We start from the raw sequence: 20,758 nt of genomic DNA, 5'->3' as shown, positions 1-20,758 counted from the left end.
ACTTTTGCAAGTGCTGTTGCCTCTTGGAAAACCCTTCTCCCAGTGGCAAACTCCTATTCATGCTTCGAGGCCCAATAAAATGCCCCCCTTTCTGGGAAGCCCTCCCTGGCCTCTCTGGCCCAGTCCTGACTCCCCAGAGCTTGGGGCCGGGTGTGGGGGGTGGGGGGGTGGGGGTGGGGGGGTGTCAATGTGTGTGGCAGCTCTGCCTTCTCCAGACCAGTGGTTTCTCTAGGACTACACAGTCCAAAATCATCTTCATTCTGTAATTCTATCCACACTGATTCTCTCACCAGTCCTGTTCTGATTTCCTTGTGCCTAGACCTCTGCTAGGTGGTGCTGGGATCCCAGGGAGGAAGTGGATGCAGGGGTCTGGGCTGGGGTCTGGTTCTGGAAGCCACACCCCCTGCACACAGCTGGCCTTTCTAGTGAAGGCCGGCACGCAGCAGCCAGAGGGGTCTGTTGCCCTCCTGTGGGGACACAGGAAACAAGCAAGCATTCGGCTACAGGGGCACCTCATCGGGGACCCCAGAGTCAACTTTCTGCAGTCCTTCCATTTGGGTGAGAGCAAGGATCAATGGTGGCTTCCAGGCACCACCCCTGCAGCCTTCAGGGTCTCGGGACCAAGTTGTATTTCACTCAGTTTAGCGTAAGTCTAGGGTTGGGATTAGCAGTGATCCGAACTAGAGACCAGGTCCGAATTAGCGTCAGGGTCACAGTAGCAAGGTCAGAGCCCACAGTGAGGGCGGGGGAAGTCTCGCGGGTCTGATCCAGCCCCCGCCCTAGTCCCTTTTCTTCATTATACGCCCTCCTCATTTCAGCGTCTTCCGGGGTCTGAGTCCGGTCCCCAGAACTCCCTGGGCGGGGCCACGCCCTAGTGCCCGCCCATCACGGTCCATATGCACATATTCACCGCCCCACCCAATCAGCTCCCGCGGGGGCGGGGCCGCCCATTCTGGAGGCACCTGTGGCCGCGCCGCGCTCGGAGCGCTTTGCTGCGGCTGCCAGACCCGTCCGCGAGCGTCCAGAGGGCCCCGGGCCCAGCAGGTGCGTGTCACGTCAGGCCGTGGTTTGTGCGGTGTCACCTGAACGGCACCTGTGGTTAGGGGGCTTTGGAAGTCCGAGTGTGCTGCTGTGCATTGGAGAGTTGTGTGTGTTTAAGAGATGTGCGTCCCGGGATGTGAGTCTGAGATATTGTGCGTCCTGTTATGGCCAAAGAGTGTGAATCTGAGGGTTGTGTTCCAAGGGAGGGGTGTGTCCAAAGGGTTGCGAGTCCAAGGGTTGTGTTTCTGAGAGGTTGTGTGTCCAAGGGGCACGTGTCTGAGGGTTTTGATGTCATTTACAAAATTGCGTGTCCAAAGTTGTGGGGCCCTGGGCCCCTGTTACGTGTCTATGAGTTGTGTGTCTGGTCTGTGAGCTGGACTGTGCCCCTCTCCGGGAATGCATCCCTTTTGCACATCCTCCGGGCCCTTGTACACAACCCCATGCCTCTCTGCTGTGGCTGTGCCCTTGTGTGTTACTGCCCTGCACCTGCATGTGGCGTGACTCTGCATGTGTGCATGTGACTGCCAGGACCCTTGTCCGAGCTTCAGGCTGTGAGTGTGGGGGCCTCAGCTGGGCCCACGAGGTGCCTGTGAAGCTTGGGGGCAGGATAGGAGGTGTGGAGACCTGGGGGGGTGGGCAGCACAGCTGTCTGGATCTGCGCTTCCCTGTGCCTCAGTTTCCCCATCCCGGAGATGGGTATAGGAACAATAGTCACAGCCCTCTGAGGTTGTCAGCACATGACAAGCTGGTGACTCTGTTACCTTCGCAGTCATGCTCCCCCTACTCGAGTCCCCTGCACCTCCTGCACCTCTCCCAGGGTCTGGGGCTGCAGACTTGGCTGACTGATTACCTGGCTGTCCTCGGTCCCTTTGTTGCAGACTTGAGAAGTCCGAAATAGCTGAGGCCATGCTTGGCCTGCCCCAGAAGCCTCACCCGGGAAGGTCAGGACCTTTGGACATTTGACATCCAGTCATGAGAGCTCTCAGACTATTCGGGTGACAGAAACTGGGTTCAAAGCAGTATTTAGACCAGGAAGGACAAGTGTGTGGAGTTTGATTGCAAAGGTCAAAGGGGCTTTGGGAGAAGTCGGCCTTCCTCCCTCCTGTCCCCGTGTCTGCCTCCCACTGCCTGCCTGAGTCTAGGAGTGAATCTTGACTTCCAGGGAATGAAATTTTAGAACATTGAGGGCCTGGGGGGAGCGGGGATCTCACCTGCAGGAGCTGGAGGCTGTTTATCTGGTCTAAAGTACCCACTTTGTAGGAGGGAAGACTGAGGCTAGGTGGAGACATACAGGCCCCCCAGAGAAAGTATGGGCTCAAGGCTGCCGTTCTGCCATCCAGAGAGAACAGAACCAGGAATGAAGGCCTAGTCTTCTCTCTCCCCTCTCTGTGTGACTTCAGAGAGATCCCTGCACCTCTCTGAGCTCTGTAGCTGCCCCCGTGACCTGAGCGTTGAGCTCAGTTTTACATCCCACCTCCAACTAATGATTTATTTTGTTAAATCATTAGCCAACCAGGCAGACATCTGGAAAATGCAAATTAAGGGGGGAAAGGGAATTAAAATTATTTGTCACCCCAACTCAGATGCAATGCTTGTAGAAATCTTTGGGGTCTAGCCTTCTAGAAGATTTGAGGAACATAGGCACCTGAAGACAGATGTTATTTTTCAGAGCATTTATCATATACTGGGATCCCATTCGGGGTCAGAGAGCTCAACCCAGTTCTTGCCCTTAAATTCCTGTGGGGTGCACACACAGGTTGGATCCTGTTTCCCAACCCCCAAAAAGGGGGGTCTCCCTAGGCCTGCATCTTGGGAGCTATGAGGCTGCCCTGTTACCAGCCCCAGGCCTAAGAATGAGTGTCTTGGACCCCTGATGCCTCAGGCTCACTTCCCAGACTATACAAGGGTGGGGATTTGGGAGTGCGGCAGAATGGCTCTGGGGCACAAGCCAAGGCTAGAGTGAGAATCTGTGGGGGTCTCCCTATGTGGCCTGGAGAAGACTGCTTCCTTTTGTATAAAATGGGGACAGTGATCTCCGCTTCACTGGGCTGTTTGTGGGTCAGACAGGTTCTGTGTGTAAATAAAGTGGCACGTAGGCCTGGGCAAACAGTAGTCACTCAATAATAGGAGGTACCATCCAAACTGTGACCAAGTGGAAATCCCTGTAAGCCCCATCTAGGCCCATCCCCACCCCACCCTCTACCAGGGCCTAGGAGGCCTCAAAACTATCTGCTTTCCTGGCCTGCTCTCCTCCAGGTCCAGGTTCAGCCAGAATCAAGGCAGGGCCCTCAGCACTGAGCAGTTGAGGCCGGTTGGCATAGGGAGTCACAGGCTGTGGACACAGGACTGCTCCTGTCCACTGTCCACACCCACAGCCTCCCTGTCTTCCACAAAATGCTGTCCTGGCCTCCTGTGCCAGTAGGACTTCTCCCCACAGCAGACATGGTATCTTTTGAAAACCTTGAATCAGACCACAGCTCTCACCTCCTTGTGCACCCTCCGTGGCTCCCCATTGCTCTCTAGTCCACCTTCTCATCCCCACCCCTGAGGCCCCATGTGGCCTCCATGCCCTCCTCTGTCTCCATCGGCTCCCCCCTACTTTAGTCACACTGGCTGCCTTGTACCTGGAAGCTGACCAGCAGCTGACCACCTCAGGTCCTTTGCACCTGCCATTTCTTCCGCCAGGTGGTCTCTCCCCCACATCCCAACCTGGCTGGTGTCCTCTAGTCCTTGAGGGCCCCCTTTTCAGAAAGGCCCTTCTGACCCCTCTGTCCAAAGCAGCTCCCTCCCCTGCCACTCACCCCTCCTGCTTCCCCCTGTTGAATTTCTTCCCTGAAGGCCTCTGTCTCTGCCATGATTATGTGTCTGTTGTCCCCGCTCCCACTGGGCTTGATCTGTCCAGTCCCTGTCGCTGTGTCCCCTGCCCTTGGTGTACTCTGAGACATTTCTGGGGGAAGAGAGTGGGGGCCAGGGATGCCCAAAGATCCCATCTTTGGATGGCTATGTCTTGGGTCTGCGTGGCTATGGGCCGAGTCCCTTCTGCCCAGCGCTGACAGATGTGCTAATTTCCCAAGCAGGGAGGCCCTGGCCTCAGGGGATGAATTTCTGGGGTCCCATGGGGAGATCTTTCTCTGGAACAAAGAGAGAGAAATCTTGGGCCGTCCCTGCAGTTGCCCCTAAGGCTCAGGGGACATCACCGGGTGCCTTGGGTGGCCCTGGACTCCAACCTGGGACAGCAGGGTTGGGTTCTGAATGTAAAGGCTCTCCCAGCTCCAAGTGTCAGGGTCCCAAACCCATCAGGAAGGTGTGATGGGGTAGTGGGCTTCTCTCTGCGGTGGCTGTGTCAAAGAATTTGGCCTTCTTGCCAGATGAGAGACAAGATTTCCTTTTTGGATGGACACTGACACCTATGGAGGGTCAGTCCCTGGGCCCGAGAGGAACATGAGCACCCCTCACTTGGCTCTTGTGCTAATGGCTGTTTAGAGCAGGGTCTCTAACTGGAAGGGGGCAGGGCACAAATTTATTTTAGTGGCCACGGGGCCTTTGAAAGAAAACTGAACCAGTTGTCCACGTTTCTGTTGATTAAGCAGTTTTCTCATCCACTCAAGGAAGGGTGACTGAGGGCCTACTGTGTGCCGGGCACTGGGCCGGGAGGGCTCCGTCCCTGCCCTCACCGAGCGGACATCCGAGTGGGGCAGCATGAGCCTCAAAGAAAGTAGCAAAGAAGCAGAGAAAGGTTCCAGTGGGGCCGAGTGCCTCAGGGAGAGGTGACTGTCCTCTGGGAAGAGGGGCACCTCCAGAAAAAGGGATTTCTGCCTGGTCTTAAAAGACATGGAGCAGCTCCTCAGACCTGGGCAAACCTGGCAAGGGTGGTGGCCCCAGGGAAAGGCCCAGCCTGGGCAAAGGCCCGGTGGTGGAAATGTGTCAGATGCCCGAAAAGGGGCAGAAGGGGTACTGGGAATTTGCTGGTAGATGAGGCCTTTCTAAAGAGGAGGGACAGGTGGGTGGACACTTGGGGGGCTCCCAGGGACTCAGAGTACAAATGGGGAAACTAAGGCTTGAAGCACATCAGGCAGTGAATGTGCCGTGGAGCTGAGAATTATAACACTGTGGTCTGGCCAGGTTCACAGCCACAGTCCCGGCTTCTCAGCACACGGCCTTCTAGGAGCAGACCTTGGGAGGGGAGGTCTGAGGGACCCCATTGGGCCTCAGTTTCCCCATGAATATCAGAGGGCCTCATGGACAAGGGGCCCTGAAGGGCCTTCTCCAACTGGAACATTCTCAGTTTCTGGGATTCAGAGCCACATGAGGCTTCCAGATATGTGGCCCCCCCTTAGATGCTCACTTCCCACAGACTCCCCAGCCCCCCACCCTCCCCTGGAGCTGCTGACCACTGTGCTTCCAGAAGCCGGTGGGTTGGGCATTGTTACCGCCGCAGGGCTGGGAGCCCTACCTGTGTCTGTGGCTCTACAGGAAATGGACAAGAAGCATGCATGTTTTGGGGGGGCATGGTATGCTGAGCGGTGTCTGCGTGTATTGGGGAGTCTGTGTGCATTTGGGGAATTAGAATGTGTTGGGGGCTCAGCGTCTGGAGAGGTCTGTATGTACTTGGGGGTCTGCACGTGCAGCACGTTCTGAGTGTTTAAGGATATGTGTGTTTGGAAAGCTGCCTGGGCTTAAGGGGGTCCCTGTGTATTTGGAGCCGCATGTCTTCTGGGGACTTTTGTATGGAGGGATCTACTGTGTTGGAGGGTGATACATGTGTCCAGGAGATCTCTGTGGATTTTGAGGGGCTCTGCATGTGTTTGGGGCATCTCCCTACCTGCATCTGTCCATTTGAGGAATGGGCTTTCTCTTTGTCCCCCTATTCCTCAGCCCCCCTGCCTAGTCTGCCCAGGGCGCTTGCTCAGATCTGGGCACCTCCCAGGACCAAGCAGAGGTGACCATGTGACCATGAAAGCTGGCTGCACAGGGGAAGGAGGGAACCAGTATCTATAGAGGACCTACTCGGAAGCCCCAGCAGCGCCCTCCCCAGCCCCCCTACCCCAGCTCAGCAAGGTAGCCCTGACTCTCCCATTTCCTGGTGGAGGAAACTGAGGCCCACAGAAGTTTGGCCACACCAGAGTCACTGCCAGAGCCCACCTGCCCTCGGGGACTACTGTGGGCTGAATCAGCCCCTAGGTCATCCACAGAGGCCCCCCCACACTTGGGGCACCATCTCCCCAGGCCCCCAGGGTAGGAGGCAGGCCCAGGGCCCCTGCTGGGAAGGGGAGGGTCTCTGGCAGCTGGGGTCAGAACAGCTTGAGCCCTCAGGAGAGGGGAGGGGGAGGGTCCCAGCTTTCCAAGGGGCTCTTCCTGTCTCCTGTAATGAGGTACTTGGGGAACAGGTGATGAAACCAGCTGCTGGGTTGCGTGAGGCGGGGCTCCAGGCCTGATTCGCTGTGGCCGCCCAGGAGCAGCGCCCCCTCCCCGCTTCGCCAGTCCCCGTGGGCCCTCCCCTCCCCCCCCCACCGCCACCCACCTGCCTCTCACTTCTCCTTTCCTCTCCTCCTGTCCCGGGTCTGGGTCCGGGTGCTCCGCCAAGCTGTGGCCTCCGGGCTCCGGGGTCGGGCAGCGTGACTGTGCCACTCATCCCCCCATTTATGCCCCACTGGGAGCCAAGAAGGGGAACTTGACTGGCTCCTGGTCTTTTCTCTCAAACCCTCCCCACAAGGCCTTTGAGGTCAGAATTCTGTGACCCATTTTATGGGGGCTTGATGTCACCCAGCCTGTCGCTGTGTGTGTGTCACTGTCGTCTTCCAAGATGGCATGCTGACTCAGCGCCCCCAGCTCCAAGGCCCGGCCCTTCTTCCTTCTGGCTTCTGGAAGGGCCAGAAGACAAGTTCAGCAGAGCCATCCACCACCCCGCCCTCTCCAGCTGGTGGGGGAGAAGGAGTCTCACCCCCATTTACAGGTGAGAAAACTGAGTCCTCAGACAGGGTGTGCACCATGGTAAAGGGTCAGTGGGGGCAAGAATACCAATGGTGGTATTCTTTCCAGCTCCCGTATCTCCATCACCGAGGTGCTAAAAGGCCTCACCAAGTCAAAGAGGTGACGTGCTATAGCCTGAAGGACCCCAGACATGTTTGTTGATCGTCTTAGTGACCACAGGGACAGCTGAAGAGAGTTTCTGGTGCTCTGGGCACTCATGGAACCGTCCTGTGTCTTCTCAGTTCTTTGCTTGCACAGTGCTCAGGCCTGGGAGCTGGGCTCTTCTCCCAGCCCTCATAGATGCCACCAGTGCATCCCGGCCTTTTCCCTGACAAAGGATTCTTCTGCTTCTGCCCCACCCCCCAACCCCGTTCAGGCCTCTCGTCTCCCACCTGGACACCTGCCCCAGCCTCTCCCTGTCACTTTCCTCCTTCTCAGATGCTACTCCCCACAGCATCCTTGAAAAGGGTCGCTTTTTATTATTTATTTTTTTAAAAAAGATTTTATTTATTTATTTGACAGAGATCACAAGTAGGCAGAGAGGCAGGCAGAGAGAGGAGGAAGCAGGCTCCCCGCTGAGCAGAGAGCTCAATGCGGGGCTTGATCCCAGGACCCTGGGATCATGACCTGAGCCAAAGGCAGAGGCTCAACCCACTGAGCCACCCAGGCGCCCCGGGGGATGCTTTAATAATAATAATAATAATAATAAACCTTTTGATTGAGATACATCATGGAGAGAAAAAGGCACCAATCATCAGAGTAGGGCTAACACATCTGCACAAACTAAGCATGTCTGAGTGCCTGGACTCTGGGCCAGGGTGTGAGCGGCCCCGGCAACTCCTACAGCCGTGCCACAGCGCCTGCCCGGCATGGCCACTGAGCTGACCCTCATCACTGTAAGGAAATTTTGCCTCTTCTGGAACTTCATGTAAATGGGATTACACGGTGTGTCCCCGCTGTCTCGTCCAGCACTGTGGGGAGGGCCCGCCATCTGGGAGGTCCAGGATGCGGTTGCACCGAGCGGGAATGCTTCCTTTTACTGGGCTTCGTAGTCGTCCATTGTGGAGTCTAGTGGAGAATAGTAGCCGATTCTCCCAGGGAGGGCATCTGGGTGGGTTCCAGCTCGGGGCAAGGGTGAATGGAGCTTCTGAAAACATTCTTATCTGTGTCCTTCGGTAAAATACGGACCCGTTTCTCTTGGGTGAATACTGAGCAAAGAGACTGCTTGGTCATAGGGAAGACGGATATTTACTAGTAGACACCAGATAGATTTCCAGAGTGGCTCCACCTCTTCCCCCTCCCACCGGCCAGGTAAGAGAGCGCAAGGGGATTTTTCAAACTGTAAAATTATATCCCGACCCCCCTGCCCCCCAAACTCCCCACGGCTCCTCATTGACCTCCGAGTAAAGCCCACTGTCTTCACTGTGGCCCTATGTGATCTGACCCTCACAATCTTCCCCACCGGCGTCCTTCATGCTTCTCCCTTCTTCCCACTGTCGTGCTGTCCAGCCATAGAATCTTCTGTGATTTCTTTTAAAATACCAAACTCCAGGGGCGCCTGGGTGGCTCAGTGGGTTAAGCCTCTGCCTTCGGCTCAGATCATGATCTCAGGGTCCGGGGATCGAGCCCCGCATCGAGCCCCACATCGAGCCCCACATCGAGCCCCACATGGAGCCCCACATCGAGCCCCGCATCAGGCTCTCTGCTCAGCAGGGAGCCTGCTCCCCCACCCCACCTCTCTGCCTGCCTCTCTGCCTACTTGTGATCTCTGTCTCTCAAATACATAAATTTAAAAAATCTTTTAAAAATGCTTTAAAACTCCTGCTTTTTTAAAAAAACTCCTACTTTAAAAAAAATGTTTTAAAACTTAAAACTAAACTCCTGGGATGCCTGGGTGGCTCAGTCAGTTAAGCATCTGCCTTTGGCTCAGGTCATGATCCCAGGGTCTGGGGATGGAGTCCTCTATCAGCCTTCTCGCTCAGCGGAGAGCCTGCTTCTCCCTCTCCCTCTGCCTGCTGCTCCTCCTACTTGTGCTTTTCTCACTCTGACAAATAAATAAAATCTTAAAAAATAAAAATAAAATACCAAACTCTTGATTGCTTCGGACTTTTGCCCTTGGAGATCCCCCTGCCAGAAACACCCTCCCCCACCCCACCCTTCCCCCACCCATCCCCCCTCCCCTCCCCGTGCCCCCTCCCCCCCACCTCACCCCAGGCTGTCTTTGCATGACGGGCTCTTCCCTTGCTTCGATGCCGCTCTTGTGCTTCAGCTCTCAGTTCCAATCTCACCTCTTCAGAGAGGTCTTTCCTGAAATCCCTGATTCCCATTGCTCCTTTCATGGTTCATACATCTCTTTCTGGACTTAGTCAGATTCTGACATACAGGATTTTTCATAAAAATGACTTGGGCAATTCTCATTGCTTGCAATGGTCTGAGTTAGTTTCAATAACATTGCGTTTCCCTCTCCTTTGAGGTTTGATAAAAGCCATAAAACCATGTGGGCCTATTGTCCTTTTAATGGTAGGTCTTGAGTCACTTTTCTATTCTTCTATGGTCATTGGGCTACTTAAACTTTCTACGTCTTCTGTGATCAGCTTATCGCAGGGGTTGGCACATGGTTGATACTTCCTACATGCTAAGAATGAGGGTATGAAGAAAAGGGTAGGCAGGTGCCAGACTCTTGGCTTCAAATGCCCACCCCCTTCCCATCTGCTCAGACCCCCATTCAACCTGTCCATCAAGGCCCAACCACATGCTTCCTCCTCTGAGATGCCCTCTTGGATTTCTCCTGGCCCTTCTTTGCTGCTCCTTTCTTGGGTCAATGGGTCCATCTCTTTGCTCTTCTGCTGGGCAGATGCCACGAGCTCTCTGCCTCCTAGCTGGCTGTCATGAGGGTGGAGGGGGGGATGTGTGCACAGAAGAGGCCTCCCCCCTCGTGCCTGGCACATTCAGCATGTGCTGCCACCTCCCCCCAGCAGTTCTGATCACGCCAACATCTGGAGAACAGGCCACCGGGTCTGTCTGCGGCTCGGTGGGGATTTGCATGTGAGTACAAATATATATGCACACCCTGGGCCTTCGCCTCCGCATTCCTTGGCTGGCCCTTCACACCTGGGCCTGAGACAGGTCAACGCTGAGTGACTGGATTTGCATGCCCATGTATTTCTGGGTAGGGAGTCAGCTGGGGGAGTCTGAGAGGAAGTTGTTGAGGGAGGCTGGGGGGAGTTCAGAGTCTCTCTTGACCTGCTCCATTCACTAAATCTGGGCCTGCGGGACTTCCAGTCTGAGGGAGACAGAGCTGGATATACACACCCGTGGTCCCATGGGGTCAAAACTGGAGGGGAAGTTTGGGAGCTGTAGGAGTCCAGAGTAAGGGCAGGGAAGGATTCCTAGAGGAATGAATTTTTTGAGCCAGGTTTTGAAGTGTGAATAGGAGTTGGCCAAGTGAAAAAATAAAAAAGCTTTCCAGGCAGTCATTTTGCTGAAGGTAGATTAAGATGGGCAGGGGCTGATTGGGGCAGGGCCTCAAATGCCAGGCTGGGGACTAGAAACTTCTCCTGAGGACAGAGGAGAGCCATGAAGCGTGTGTGAGCAGGAAGAGGGTACGATCAGAGCTGTATGTTGGGTAGATCGCTCAAGGGCCAGAATTGGGGATGACTTCGGTTCTTGGGTGAGGGTTGGGGGTTCCAAAGTCATTGAAGTTCGGAAGAGTCAAGCCCCTGCATGAGCCCATCTGCATTTGTCAGGCCTGGCCCCAGAGATGGCAGAGGATCTGGTGGCTTCAGGAGGAACCAAAGACCCCTGGAGTACAGTGACTTAAAGTGTATGCTGTAGGCCTAGAACAGAGGGGGTATCACCCCTAGTCTCTTCCCCTGATGGACACAGCCCTGGTCTCCCCTCAAGTCTCCTGTCTTCTCTCATCCGGCCCCCAACAGTCCTGCTCCCCATGGCAGCTGTGGCTAAGCTCATAAATGATAAATCAAAACCCCATCCCTTTTTGCTCAAAACCCTCTCATTCTCTGTCACTTAGACCAAAACACATAGTCCTCCTCACAGATCAGAAGACCCAGAGTGATCTCTGTGGCCTCTACCCCTGGCCACCTTGCTCTAGCCTCATTACCATGTCTTGCCCTCCCTCAGGGCCTTTGCACCTGCCCCTCCTTCTACCTGGAACTCACTTCCTGTCTTGGCTCTTAGGTCTCAGTTCAAAGAGACCCACCGCTCCAGCCTTTGGCTCATGGATCTCCCTCATTATGTGAACCCTGCCCTGGCCAGGATGTCCTTGTCTAAACCGGGGACAGATTGAGAAAGGTCCAGATTCAGATCTGCCAGGCCCGGAGATTCATGTCTGAGTCCCATGTTCCCATGGGACCCCAGGCACGGGGGCATTTCCGGAGTCACCTTGGCACCAGGACCTCCGGACCAGTGCCCCCCTTCTGTCCCCAGGGACCTGTCAGGGCTGGGGCAACACGTCCCAGCCGTGGGAACGCACCCGATTCCGGCCAGGGAGTAAAATTAGCCTGGGAAGTTAAATTTAGCAAGTTGAGCTGGAGCTGGGGGGCCAGGGCTGGGGTTCCCGTGGGTCCTGGCTCTGCCTGGTTGTGACTGCTCAGAGACCCAGACCAGAGAGAGTAGAGGGCACACCTGGGATCACACAGCAAGCCAAATACGACAGTATCTAACAGGACTGGGCCTGGGACTCTGGGACAGTGAGGGGCAGGGGGAGTCCCACCCAGACCCTTGGGGGGAGTCTGGGAAGCAGGTATGGTTGCTCCTGGAGATGGACCTACGTTTTCCTCCACTTCCCAAGAGCTCATTCCCAGGCCTCGTGTCAGGTGCTCTGTATTTCATACCCAACCCCTTTCATACCCAGACCAGCGCACTGAGGCCTAGGGAGAGGCCTGCCTTGCTGAAGATTGCCCTATGGGTCAGAGGCTATCTGGGATCTGCCAGCAGGCCCGCCTGACCCTGGGCAGGCCACCCGCCTAAAGCCTCAGTCACCTGTGACATGAGAAGTGCCAGGAGGTCATGTGGTCGGAGACGTGGTGGAAGGGGTCTTGGATGTCTTGGGGAGGCTGTCCGTGTGGTGGGAGGTGTGCTCTACAACGGGCAATGTGCCTCCTTCATTCCAAGAAGCCCGGCATGGGGAGAGCTGGGGAAGGCCTGGAGCCCACTATGTTGCCTGTCTGGGGGACATGTTGCCCTCCACAAGCTCTCCCTTCTCACCCTGAGCACCCTTCTAGAGAGGTCCTCGTGAGAAGGGTGCAGCATTTCTCTCTAGCTGACCTCAGGCTCAAATCCCAGTGTGAGCTCTATGCTTGAGGTCCTTTTAGGGACCTACTCCAACCTGTTATTCTTGTTTATGTATTTTTTTTAAAGATTTTATTTATTTATTTGACAGACAGAGATCACAAGTAGGCAGAGAGGCAGGCAGAGAGAGAGGAAGGGAAGCAGGCTCCCTGCTGAGCAGAGAGCCCGATGCAGGGCTCGATCCCAAGACCTTGAGATCAAGACCAGAGCCGAAGGCAGAGGCTTTAACCCACTGAGCCACCCAGGCGCCCCTTGTTTATGTTTTTTTTTTTTTTAAGATTCATTTATCCATTGTGGGGGGAGGGGCAGAGGGAGAAGGAGAGAGAATCCTCAAGCAGAGTCCCTGCTAAGCACAACCACCTGCCCCCAACCTACCGCCCCCGTCCTGCCCCACAGGGCTTGATCCCAGGACCCTGAGACCAGAACCCAAGCCGAAATCAAGAGTCAGGTGCTTGGGGCACGTGGGTGGCTCAGTCAGTTAAGTGTCTGCCTTCGGCTCAGGTCATGATCCTAGAGGCCTGGGATCGAGCCCCCCATCCAGCTCTCCGCTTTGTGGAGGTCCTGCTTCTCCCTCTCCCTCTGCCAGCCGCTCACCCTGCTTGGGCTTTCCCTTTCTCTGTCAAATAAATGAATGGAATCTTTAAAAGAGAGGGGAAAGGAAAAGACTCAGAGGCTCAATAGACTGAGCCACCCAGGTATCCCCCCTGTTATTCTTTTATTTTTTTAAATATTTTTTTTAATTTATTTGAGAGAGAGAGAGAACGAGCAGGGTGAGGGGCAGAAGGAGAAACAGGCTTTCTGCTGAGCAGGAAGCCTGAGGTGGAACTCGATTCCAGGACTCTGGGATCATGACCTGAACCAAAGGCGATGCTTAACTGACTGAGCCACCCAGGGCCCCAATTCTTTCTATTTTATTTTTTTTTTAAGATTTTTTATTTCTTTACTTAACAGAGAAAGAGAGATCACAAGTAGGCAGAGAGGCAGTCAGAGAGAAAGGGGGAAGCAGGCTCCCCACTGAGCAGAGAGCCCTATGTGGGGTTCGATCCCAGGACCCTGAGATCATGACCTGAGCTGAAGGCAGAGGCTTAACCCACTGAGCCACCCAGGTGCCCCCAATTCTTTTTAAATGAATGTAATCTATAATCACTGAAAGGGGAAAGTTAGAAAATTCAGGTAATTGAAAAGGGCGGGAAAAAAAAGGCCAACGTTCACACATTGTATGATTTCATTTATGAAACATCTAGCATGCACCAGTCCATAGAGACCGCAGAGCCATGGTTGCCACGGGCTGGGGAGGGAGGATAGGGAGTGGCTGTTAATATGCATGGGTTCTCCTTTTGGGGGGATGGAAACTTTCAGGAGCTAGCTGGAGTGGTGTTTGTGCAATGTTGTGAACACACTCCATGCTACTGAATTGCACACTTTAAACTGGTGAACTTCAGGTGGTGTGAATTGCATCTAAATTTTTTTTAACAGGGGGGAAACTTCACCCATAAATTTCCACCCAGCAGTGACTCTTATCTTGCTCATTTCCTTCGAGTCTTTTTTCTACTCTCGATGCAATTTTTAAATACGTTTTCTGGGAACCACAGCCCTCGATCTTGCTTGTTGGGGAGCTGTTACAGGATTGAATGGCTTCCCAGTGTCCGGTGTGCAGACCGGGTTTTTGTTTTTGTTTTTTCCAATGGCTCGAGATTAGTCATTCAGTGAGCAATGTTTCCTGAGCGCCACCAGGTATGGGCCTCAGATGTCCATCCAGTGGGGCCCATCAAGGGCTTTTAGGCTGTTGCCAGTATTCATAATAGCAGGACATATGTGGCACCTGCTGTATGCTGGGTGGATGTGAATACTTCCCATGGGCTAGCTCATTTCATCTTCCAACAACACTGGGCTGTGCATGACGCTGTTAAGCCATTGCACACACCGAGGGGCTTAGGAAGGTCAAGGTCCCCCAAGGTCCCACAATTACAAGATTGTTTCATTTTAGGGCCAAGGGTGGGGCATCTATATCCCGACCCTTTGCCCTCGGTTAGCCTTCTCTTCATGTGGAATTCACTGAGCACCTGCTGCATCTGGGGTTGGTTGAGTGGGGACTGTGGGACTGCCACACTGCCTTGATGATCCCCGTCATCTCCCTTCTCAGTGCTTGGCAGGGGCAGGTGGAAGACAGAAGGGAGGCTGGGTACCTGGTCTCACTTTCCACCCACCCACTCTGTTCTCTTTTCCTTCCCCCCAAGGCCAAGGTAGCTCCACCCAGCCTGGCACAATGGGGAGGAAAAAAATCCAGATCTCACGCATTCTGGACCAAAGGAATCGGCAGGTGAGTTCACTGGGTGGAAAAGCGGCTGGGGGAAAGTTGTTCTTGGCACTGGACCGAGCCTGGGCAAAGGCCTGTCCGTTTGGGGGAACTGCGAGGGAATGGGGAGCCTTGAGGTGGTGCCTGGGGTTTGAGATATAACATTTGCTCATTTTCATGCTGATTTATTCATTTATTCTCCCTGATGACGGGAGCCCCAGTCATAGGAGAGATGACACTTGACACAAACCCACCCAACTCAGAGGGCTGGTCCAGAGGGAGGCACAGAACAGAGGAAGCCCAAAGAGGGAATGTGGGCCCTGTCCTGGAGACCCAGGAAAACTTCCCAAAGGAGAGGATATTCAGGCTAGGTTTTGAAGCACCAATAGGAGTTTTCCCAGTTGAGAAGTGGAAAGTGGGGGAGCAGTATAGTCAGAACGGACAGTATGCACAAAGCCCGACAGAATCTTGAGGCATGATCGGGGAACAGTTGGCCCCTCCCTCTCCTCCTTGCCACGCCCAATCCATGTCTCCTCCCACCCTGCCTGTGGGTCCCCGCTCCAGGTGACATTTACGAAGCGGAAGTTCGGGCTGATGAAGAAGGCCTATGAGCTGAGCGTGCTCTGCGACTGTGAGATCGCCCTCATCATCTTCAACAGCGCCAATCGCCTCTTCCAGTATGCCAGCACAGACATGGACCGCGTGCTCCTGAAGTACACGGAGTACAGCGAGCCCCACGAGAGCCGCACCAACACCGACATCCTCGAGGTACCCCTGGGGCCCTCCTCCCCAGCACCCTGATGTCCAGCTCCCGGCGCTCGCTCCGAGCCTAGGGACTCTGGGTTGGCACAAAAGACCAGTGTTGCAATCTAGCTTTGCTGCTGGTAAAAGGTTTGAGGCAATGTGGGGTCCCTCCAAGGGGCATCTGCCCCCACTGTAGAGATAAAAACACCTATAACCGGGCATCGAGGGCTCCACGGCATGCCCTGCACACAGCTCATCTCACTAAATCCTGTCCCCTGTTTGGCGAGGGCAGAAACAGAATAAAGGGCACATCGAAGCAAGGGAGACCTCACTGAGGGCCAGGAGTATTTTTGTCTGAGCTGCTGTGTCCCCAGGAGAAAGAGGCAGCCTGGTGCTGATTCATCCCCCACACCTGCCATCCAGGATGGGCGAGATCACTTCCCTTTGGAAATGGGAATCTTTTCCCAAGATGGGAAGCCAAAGCCACAGAGACGGAAAGACCAGCAGGCCTAGGGCTGTGCGTGGAGCCCCCTTAATGTTTCAGGAGGGTGGGGAGGAGTGGTCAAAGAAGAGGCAGGGGTCCAGGATTGTGCAGGTCTGGGGGAGGCAGCTCAGGAAAGCCTAGAAAGTTGTCCTCCAACATTTACGAAACACCTGTTGCATGCGGGGCGTGGAGGCTATGCTCGAGCGCGGAATGGAGGCACCAGGGTCATATTCAGGAGGAGAGTTAGGACAGCGCCAGCAGGGCTGGTGGATCCTGGCCCCCACTGTGTGACCTGGGCCTCTCTGGTCCCAGGGCAGGACAGTCCCTTTGTCACACACATTTGGAATTTGCTAGATGATAACTCACCGGGGTTTTTGGTCAATGGGATTTGCCTGCACTCCAGCGGGTCCGCCCACAGAGGTTGGGGGGGGGGTAGGTCTCCTCCCTCTCCCAAAGAACCAGGTTCCCTGGCTAGGATGGGGGAGGGGAGGGTCACCATATTTTCTCCCCTCTCTACAGACACTGAAGAGGAGGGGTGTGGGCCTCGATGGACCAGAGCTGGAGCCCGATGAAGGGCCTGACGGGCCAGGAGAGAAGCTGCGGAGGTTGGCAGGTGACGGGGGTGACCCAGCCTTGCCCCGGCCCCGGCTCTATGTAAGTGACTTCCCGCACCACGATGATGGGGCACTCCCTCACCTCCTAGACCCAAATGGTCAAGGCTGAGACTGAGACAGGGACCTAGAGTTAGGGAGCTGGTCTCTGCCTAGGCAGAATGGGAAGGCTTCCTGGAGGAGTTGTCATTATAGTTGGGGCTTTGAAGGATGAATAAGGGTTCAGTGGACAGCCGTTTCTTTCCTTCTTTATTTCTTTGATTCATCAAACACCCTGGGAAGCCCCCTCAGTGTCAACACCACGCTGAATAAGAAGCCTCAGCTCTGGGCCTAGCTGTTGAGGAGTGACAGCACCAAACACAGGTTCCTTCCATCTTGTGGAAGGAGCCAGAAAGAAGCATAGGAAGGGTTTCAGGAGGCAGAGGCTAGCCCCTGGTTTTCTGTCTTGGATCTGATGTCCTTATCTCCATGTTCTTCCACCAATCCCATTCTCTGCAGCCTGCAGCCCCTACGATGCCCAGCCCGGACATGGTATATGGGGCCCTGCCTCCCCCAGGCTGCGACCCCAGTGGGCTTGGGGAGGCCCTTCCTGCCCAGAGCCGCCCATCCCCTTTCCGGCCAGCAGCCCCCAAAGCTGGGCCCCCAGGTGAGCATGGGTCATAGGCCCTGGGGCAAAAGGGGGTGGGAATCCCAGGGGGGCCTGTAAGGGGGATCTTGGTTCAGGCCCTGCTTGTCTGTGTGTATTACCTCTGGACCTCAAACTTCATTTGATGACATGGCCACATGCCCTCTCTCGGGGTTTCCTGCTCCTCAGGCCTGGCACACCCTCTCTTCTCACCAAGCCACCTTGCCAGCAAGACACCACCGCCCCTGTACTTAGCAGCGGACGGGCGGAGGCCTGACCTGCCTGGAAGCCTGGCGGGGGCCCGAGGGGGACTAAGCACCTCAGTGAGTGAGGGGGAAGTGTGGCAGGGCTGATGGGGGAGGGCAGGATGGCGTGGGTGTGGGCCTCAGTTTCCACTTGACCCTGTCTCCCCACAGAGAGGCCTCTACGGTAGCCTACAGAGTCCATGCTCCGCCACAGCTCCAGGACCCCCACTCGGGAGTTTCCCCTTCCTCCCGGCAGGTCCCCCAGGTATACACCACCCCCCATTGTACCCTGCCCTGGGAGGTATCCATACACTTGACTTCTGGGGGTGAGGGTCACCATTTCCCCATCCACCAGATGGGATGGGAAAAGCTTGGGCAAGGGTCTCCCTGAGGTCAAGGCCTCAGTTTTTTCCTCCTACCCTCCAGAATATGGTCTGGGAGACCCCCCTCCGCCCCCTGGCCTGCTTCAGCCCCCCACCCTGGCCCCCTGGCAGCATTCGAGGGGTGATGGGCCCCCAGCCGCCCCACCCCAGCCCAGGTAAGTGCCCCAACTGTCCCTCCTTTCTCCCCTCCCTAGCTGTGTGGCCCCTCCCAATCTTCCCAAGCCCTAGCCACTGCTGACCTCTGGTGGCCACTCCTGGTTCTACACTCAGCCCCTGCCGTCTGTTCTTGGTGGGATGAGTGGCTATTTTGGAAACCCCAAGAGGGACTGCCACCCCCTCCTTTCCCAAGGTCCTCCTGCCGAGCCTTTGCCATACCACCTCCCTGGCTTCCCTCCCTTCCTCGCTGAGCTTACAGCCCTCCTTCTCTTTCTCTGTCTCTCCCTGCAGTGGGAGCCGTAGCCTGAGTGAGGAGGGTCCCCCCGCCCGTGGCGCCTCCCCGCCGACCCCCCCAGTCAGCATCAAGTCCGAACGCCTGTCGCCGGCCCCCGGGGGCCCCGGCGACTTTCCCAAGACTTTCCCCTATCCCTTGCTCCTGTCACGGCCCCTGGCAGAGCCCCTACGGCCCGGGCCCCCCCTGCGCCGGCTGCCCACAGCCGACGGCTGGGCTCGATAGTGGACCCAGGGATGGCACCAGTCCTTCCTCCCACGCAGGGCTGGGTGAGGGCACGTGGGGTCCCAGTCTCCCTCCCCGCCTCGTTAGAGAAGAGCCAGCAGTTACGTCCTTCCAAAGTGAGGGCCTGGAGTTCGGATCCACGGTCGGGGGGCTCCCTTCTCCCTTTCCTGTGTGTGTATCCACCAATAAAACGCTCATGGTGTCCATGGACGAAACTAGCTGTCGCTGCTCAGAGCCACCACCACATGCGGGTCCTCCCATCTGTTCCCAAGAAATCTCAGTCTTGCCTTGTCACGGTTTGGGGTACCCCCCTCCAGAATCCTATCCTGAGACTAGGATTCGAAGGTGGGTATCCCGGAGGAAGGCAGTTGAGGGTTAGGGATGTGACAGAGAGGAGCCCTGCAGGGGGCGCCAGCAAGCAGGTGACTCCGTGGGCGTCGCTGCCCACCTCTTCCGTCCCTGGGTCCACTGGGCAGCAGGGGTGGGGGGGCTTAGAGTGCGCACCTATAGGGGTTCCACTCCAGGGGCTAGAGGCTGGGCTACTAGCCTCTGGGGGTGTCCAGTCGTGTGCTCAAGGGCAAGTTCCCAGGCTGGGTTGCGATCGCTTGCAGCAAGTAGTTGCGAGTCTTGAACGTTGCGCTACCTACCTGCCGGCTGGGAGCGGTCACTACACGATTCATCTTTTAATGGGCATATCCCTTGATCCCTTGACCCAGCAATTTCGATCCGCCAGAGGCAGGAGGGAGCCGGGCGTTTATCTACCCACTCTTGTCGGGGGGAGGGGCACAAACTCCTCCCACTCTGGCGGGTATCCTGAGCGCAGATGGGTGTCCAGGAACCAGAAGGAGCTCCGTCTAGTTCTTCCGTCCAGTCATCCCCGAGGTTGTCTCGTGGAATGTTTATAGCACTCAGATCTAATCCCTGACCTTTCCGAGCTCCTGAGTTGCTCCCACCCCTTCACTCTGTCTGCCCCTGTCGCCCACCATGTCTCTTGCTCTGACCCCCACCCCTAGAAATATTTCCTGTCCCAAGCCTTGGCTGGATAAAATGGAGGCAAGGCTGGAGAGGGTCCCTTCTCAGCCTCTGGATCTCACCTTCACGGGGAACAGGAAGCCAGACCAGCCCCTGAAGTCAGTGCCCACAGGTTAAGTGCCCCGTGTCGAGTTCCTAAAAATGTGGGCTGATTTCAAAGACTCCGGGTTGGGGGGCATGGGCGGGTGGGTGTGGTTCTGCATGCCCATCTTGGGAGACTGCACTTTCGCCATCGTCCATTAGGCGGCGCCCAAGAGCGAACTTTGCTCAAAAGTACTCCCTCCTCAAAATTTAAAAAAAAAAAAAAAGTAATTAAAAGGTAAAATCCTTCTTGCCTTCCAGGGGCTTCATCACATGTTTTCAGGGTCTGAGCCTGGGGACTCAGAAAGGACTGTGTCACATATTGCCTGCACATGTATAATTATACTGTACAGCTTGGGGTCTCCTGGGTCACGAGAGGTCAGTGAGCAGCAGGCTACTGGCTTCTGAAAACACCTTTTTCCAGACTCCAGCTCTGCAGCTGCTGGCTCTGCCCGAGGAGGGTGGGGAGCAGTGAGGGTTGTGTGAAAGTGTCCTCTGCCAGCCTTTCTAAGGACACCATGGTGGTGTCAGTCAGAGCCATTGTCACCATCAGAGGGAACCTGAGTCTCCCAGGAGCTCAGTCACTGGCTGAAAGCATCATGGGAATTGTGGCACAAATGCAGCCACGGGAATCAGAAACCTGAGAGATGCATTTTCCAGAGCATCACACACAGAGATGGTGGAATGAGAGTGTGGACTTCAGTGTAGTCAGGGAAGCTGGGAGGCGAATACAGACAGACATAGGGAGTGTCTATGAGGGATCAGGGAACATGGAGTACCCAGTGCAGGACAGGGAATGTGTATTCACCCAGTGGAGAACAGAGAACAAGGAGTGTCCAGTGTGGAACAGATAACATGCGCGTCCAATGTAGAGTAGAGAGAAGGAGTGTCCATTTTAGAACAAAGGAGGGACATTGTCTGGCTTAAGTGTTAAGAGGTGTCCTCAAGCTGCTCTGGGAAAAATAGACTGTGGGGGGGGGGTGAGGTGAGGTGTGGGGGTGGAAGCCAGAGATTGGGGAGCTGGGGACTGCAGTGGGGATAAGACGGAAGTTGATTGGGTGGAGGTCATGGGGCTGGTGAGACTGGCTACGCTTGGAAGGTGGAACCATCATCAGGAGGGTCTGACAGATCACGTATGGGTGAGAGAGGAGTCAAGGTCAACTCCAGAGCTTGTGGATCACCTGGAGGATGGGGAGCTGCTGGAGGGAAGATCAGGACAGCCTGTGTGAATTTCCCGTGGTTCACCGCATGGGTGCCTCTGGG

The 20,758-nt window shown here is 55.6% G+C and overlaps 1 protein-coding gene across 2 annotated transcripts; it reads left to right on the top strand.

Annotated features, from left to right (window-relative positions):
- Positions 1-818: 818 nt before the first annotated feature.
- On the top strand, positions 819-18,833 carry MEF2B (myocyte enhancer factor 2B). Of its 2 annotated transcripts, XM_032316777.1 has the most exons (9): positions 819-1,044; positions 14,559-14,641; positions 15,182-15,385; positions 16,365-16,499; positions 16,955-17,102; positions 17,271-17,404; positions 17,498-17,591; positions 17,753-17,864; positions 18,157-18,833. In XM_032316777.1, exons 1-9 carry the CDS (start codon positions 897-899, stop codon positions 18,380-18,382), a joined length of 1,284 nt encoding a protein of 427 aa, XP_032172668.1. In that variant the 5' UTR covers positions 819-896; the 3' UTR covers positions 18,383-18,833. The 2 variants fall into 2 exon arrangements, with proteins under 2 accessions (XP_032172668.1, XP_032172677.1); XM_032316786.1 differs by lacking the exon at positions 17,753-17,864 and having other exon boundaries at positions 18,157-18,273.
- The last annotated feature ends 1,925 nt before the right edge of the window (positions 18,834-20,758 follow it).

This window comes from Mustela erminea, chromosome 1 (assembly GCF_009829155.1).
Source record: "Mustela erminea isolate mMusErm1 chromosome 1, mMusErm1.Pri, whole genome shotgun sequence".
Taxonomy (NCBI): Eukaryota; Metazoa; Chordata; class Mammalia; order Carnivora; family Mustelidae; genus Mustela; species Mustela erminea.
Note: the sequence above shows the minus strand (reverse complement) of the source record. Positions and strands in the feature narration are given on the sequence as shown.

Excerpts from the sequence above, each read along its gene's own strand:
- MEF2B (XM_032316777.1), top strand. The coding sequence starts at position 897 with ATGCACATATTCACCGCCCCACCCAATCAGCTCCCGCGGGGGCGGGGC. Across the intron at positions 1,045-14,558 it reads GAGGGCCCCGGGCCCAGCAG|GCCAAGGTAGCTCCACCCAG; the intron begins GTGCGTGTCACG and ends CTTCCCCCCAAG. Across the intron at positions 17,405-17,497 it reads GAGGGGGACTAAGCACCTCA|AGAGGCCTCTACGGTAGCCT; the intron begins GTGAGTGAGGGG and ends GTCTCCCCACAG.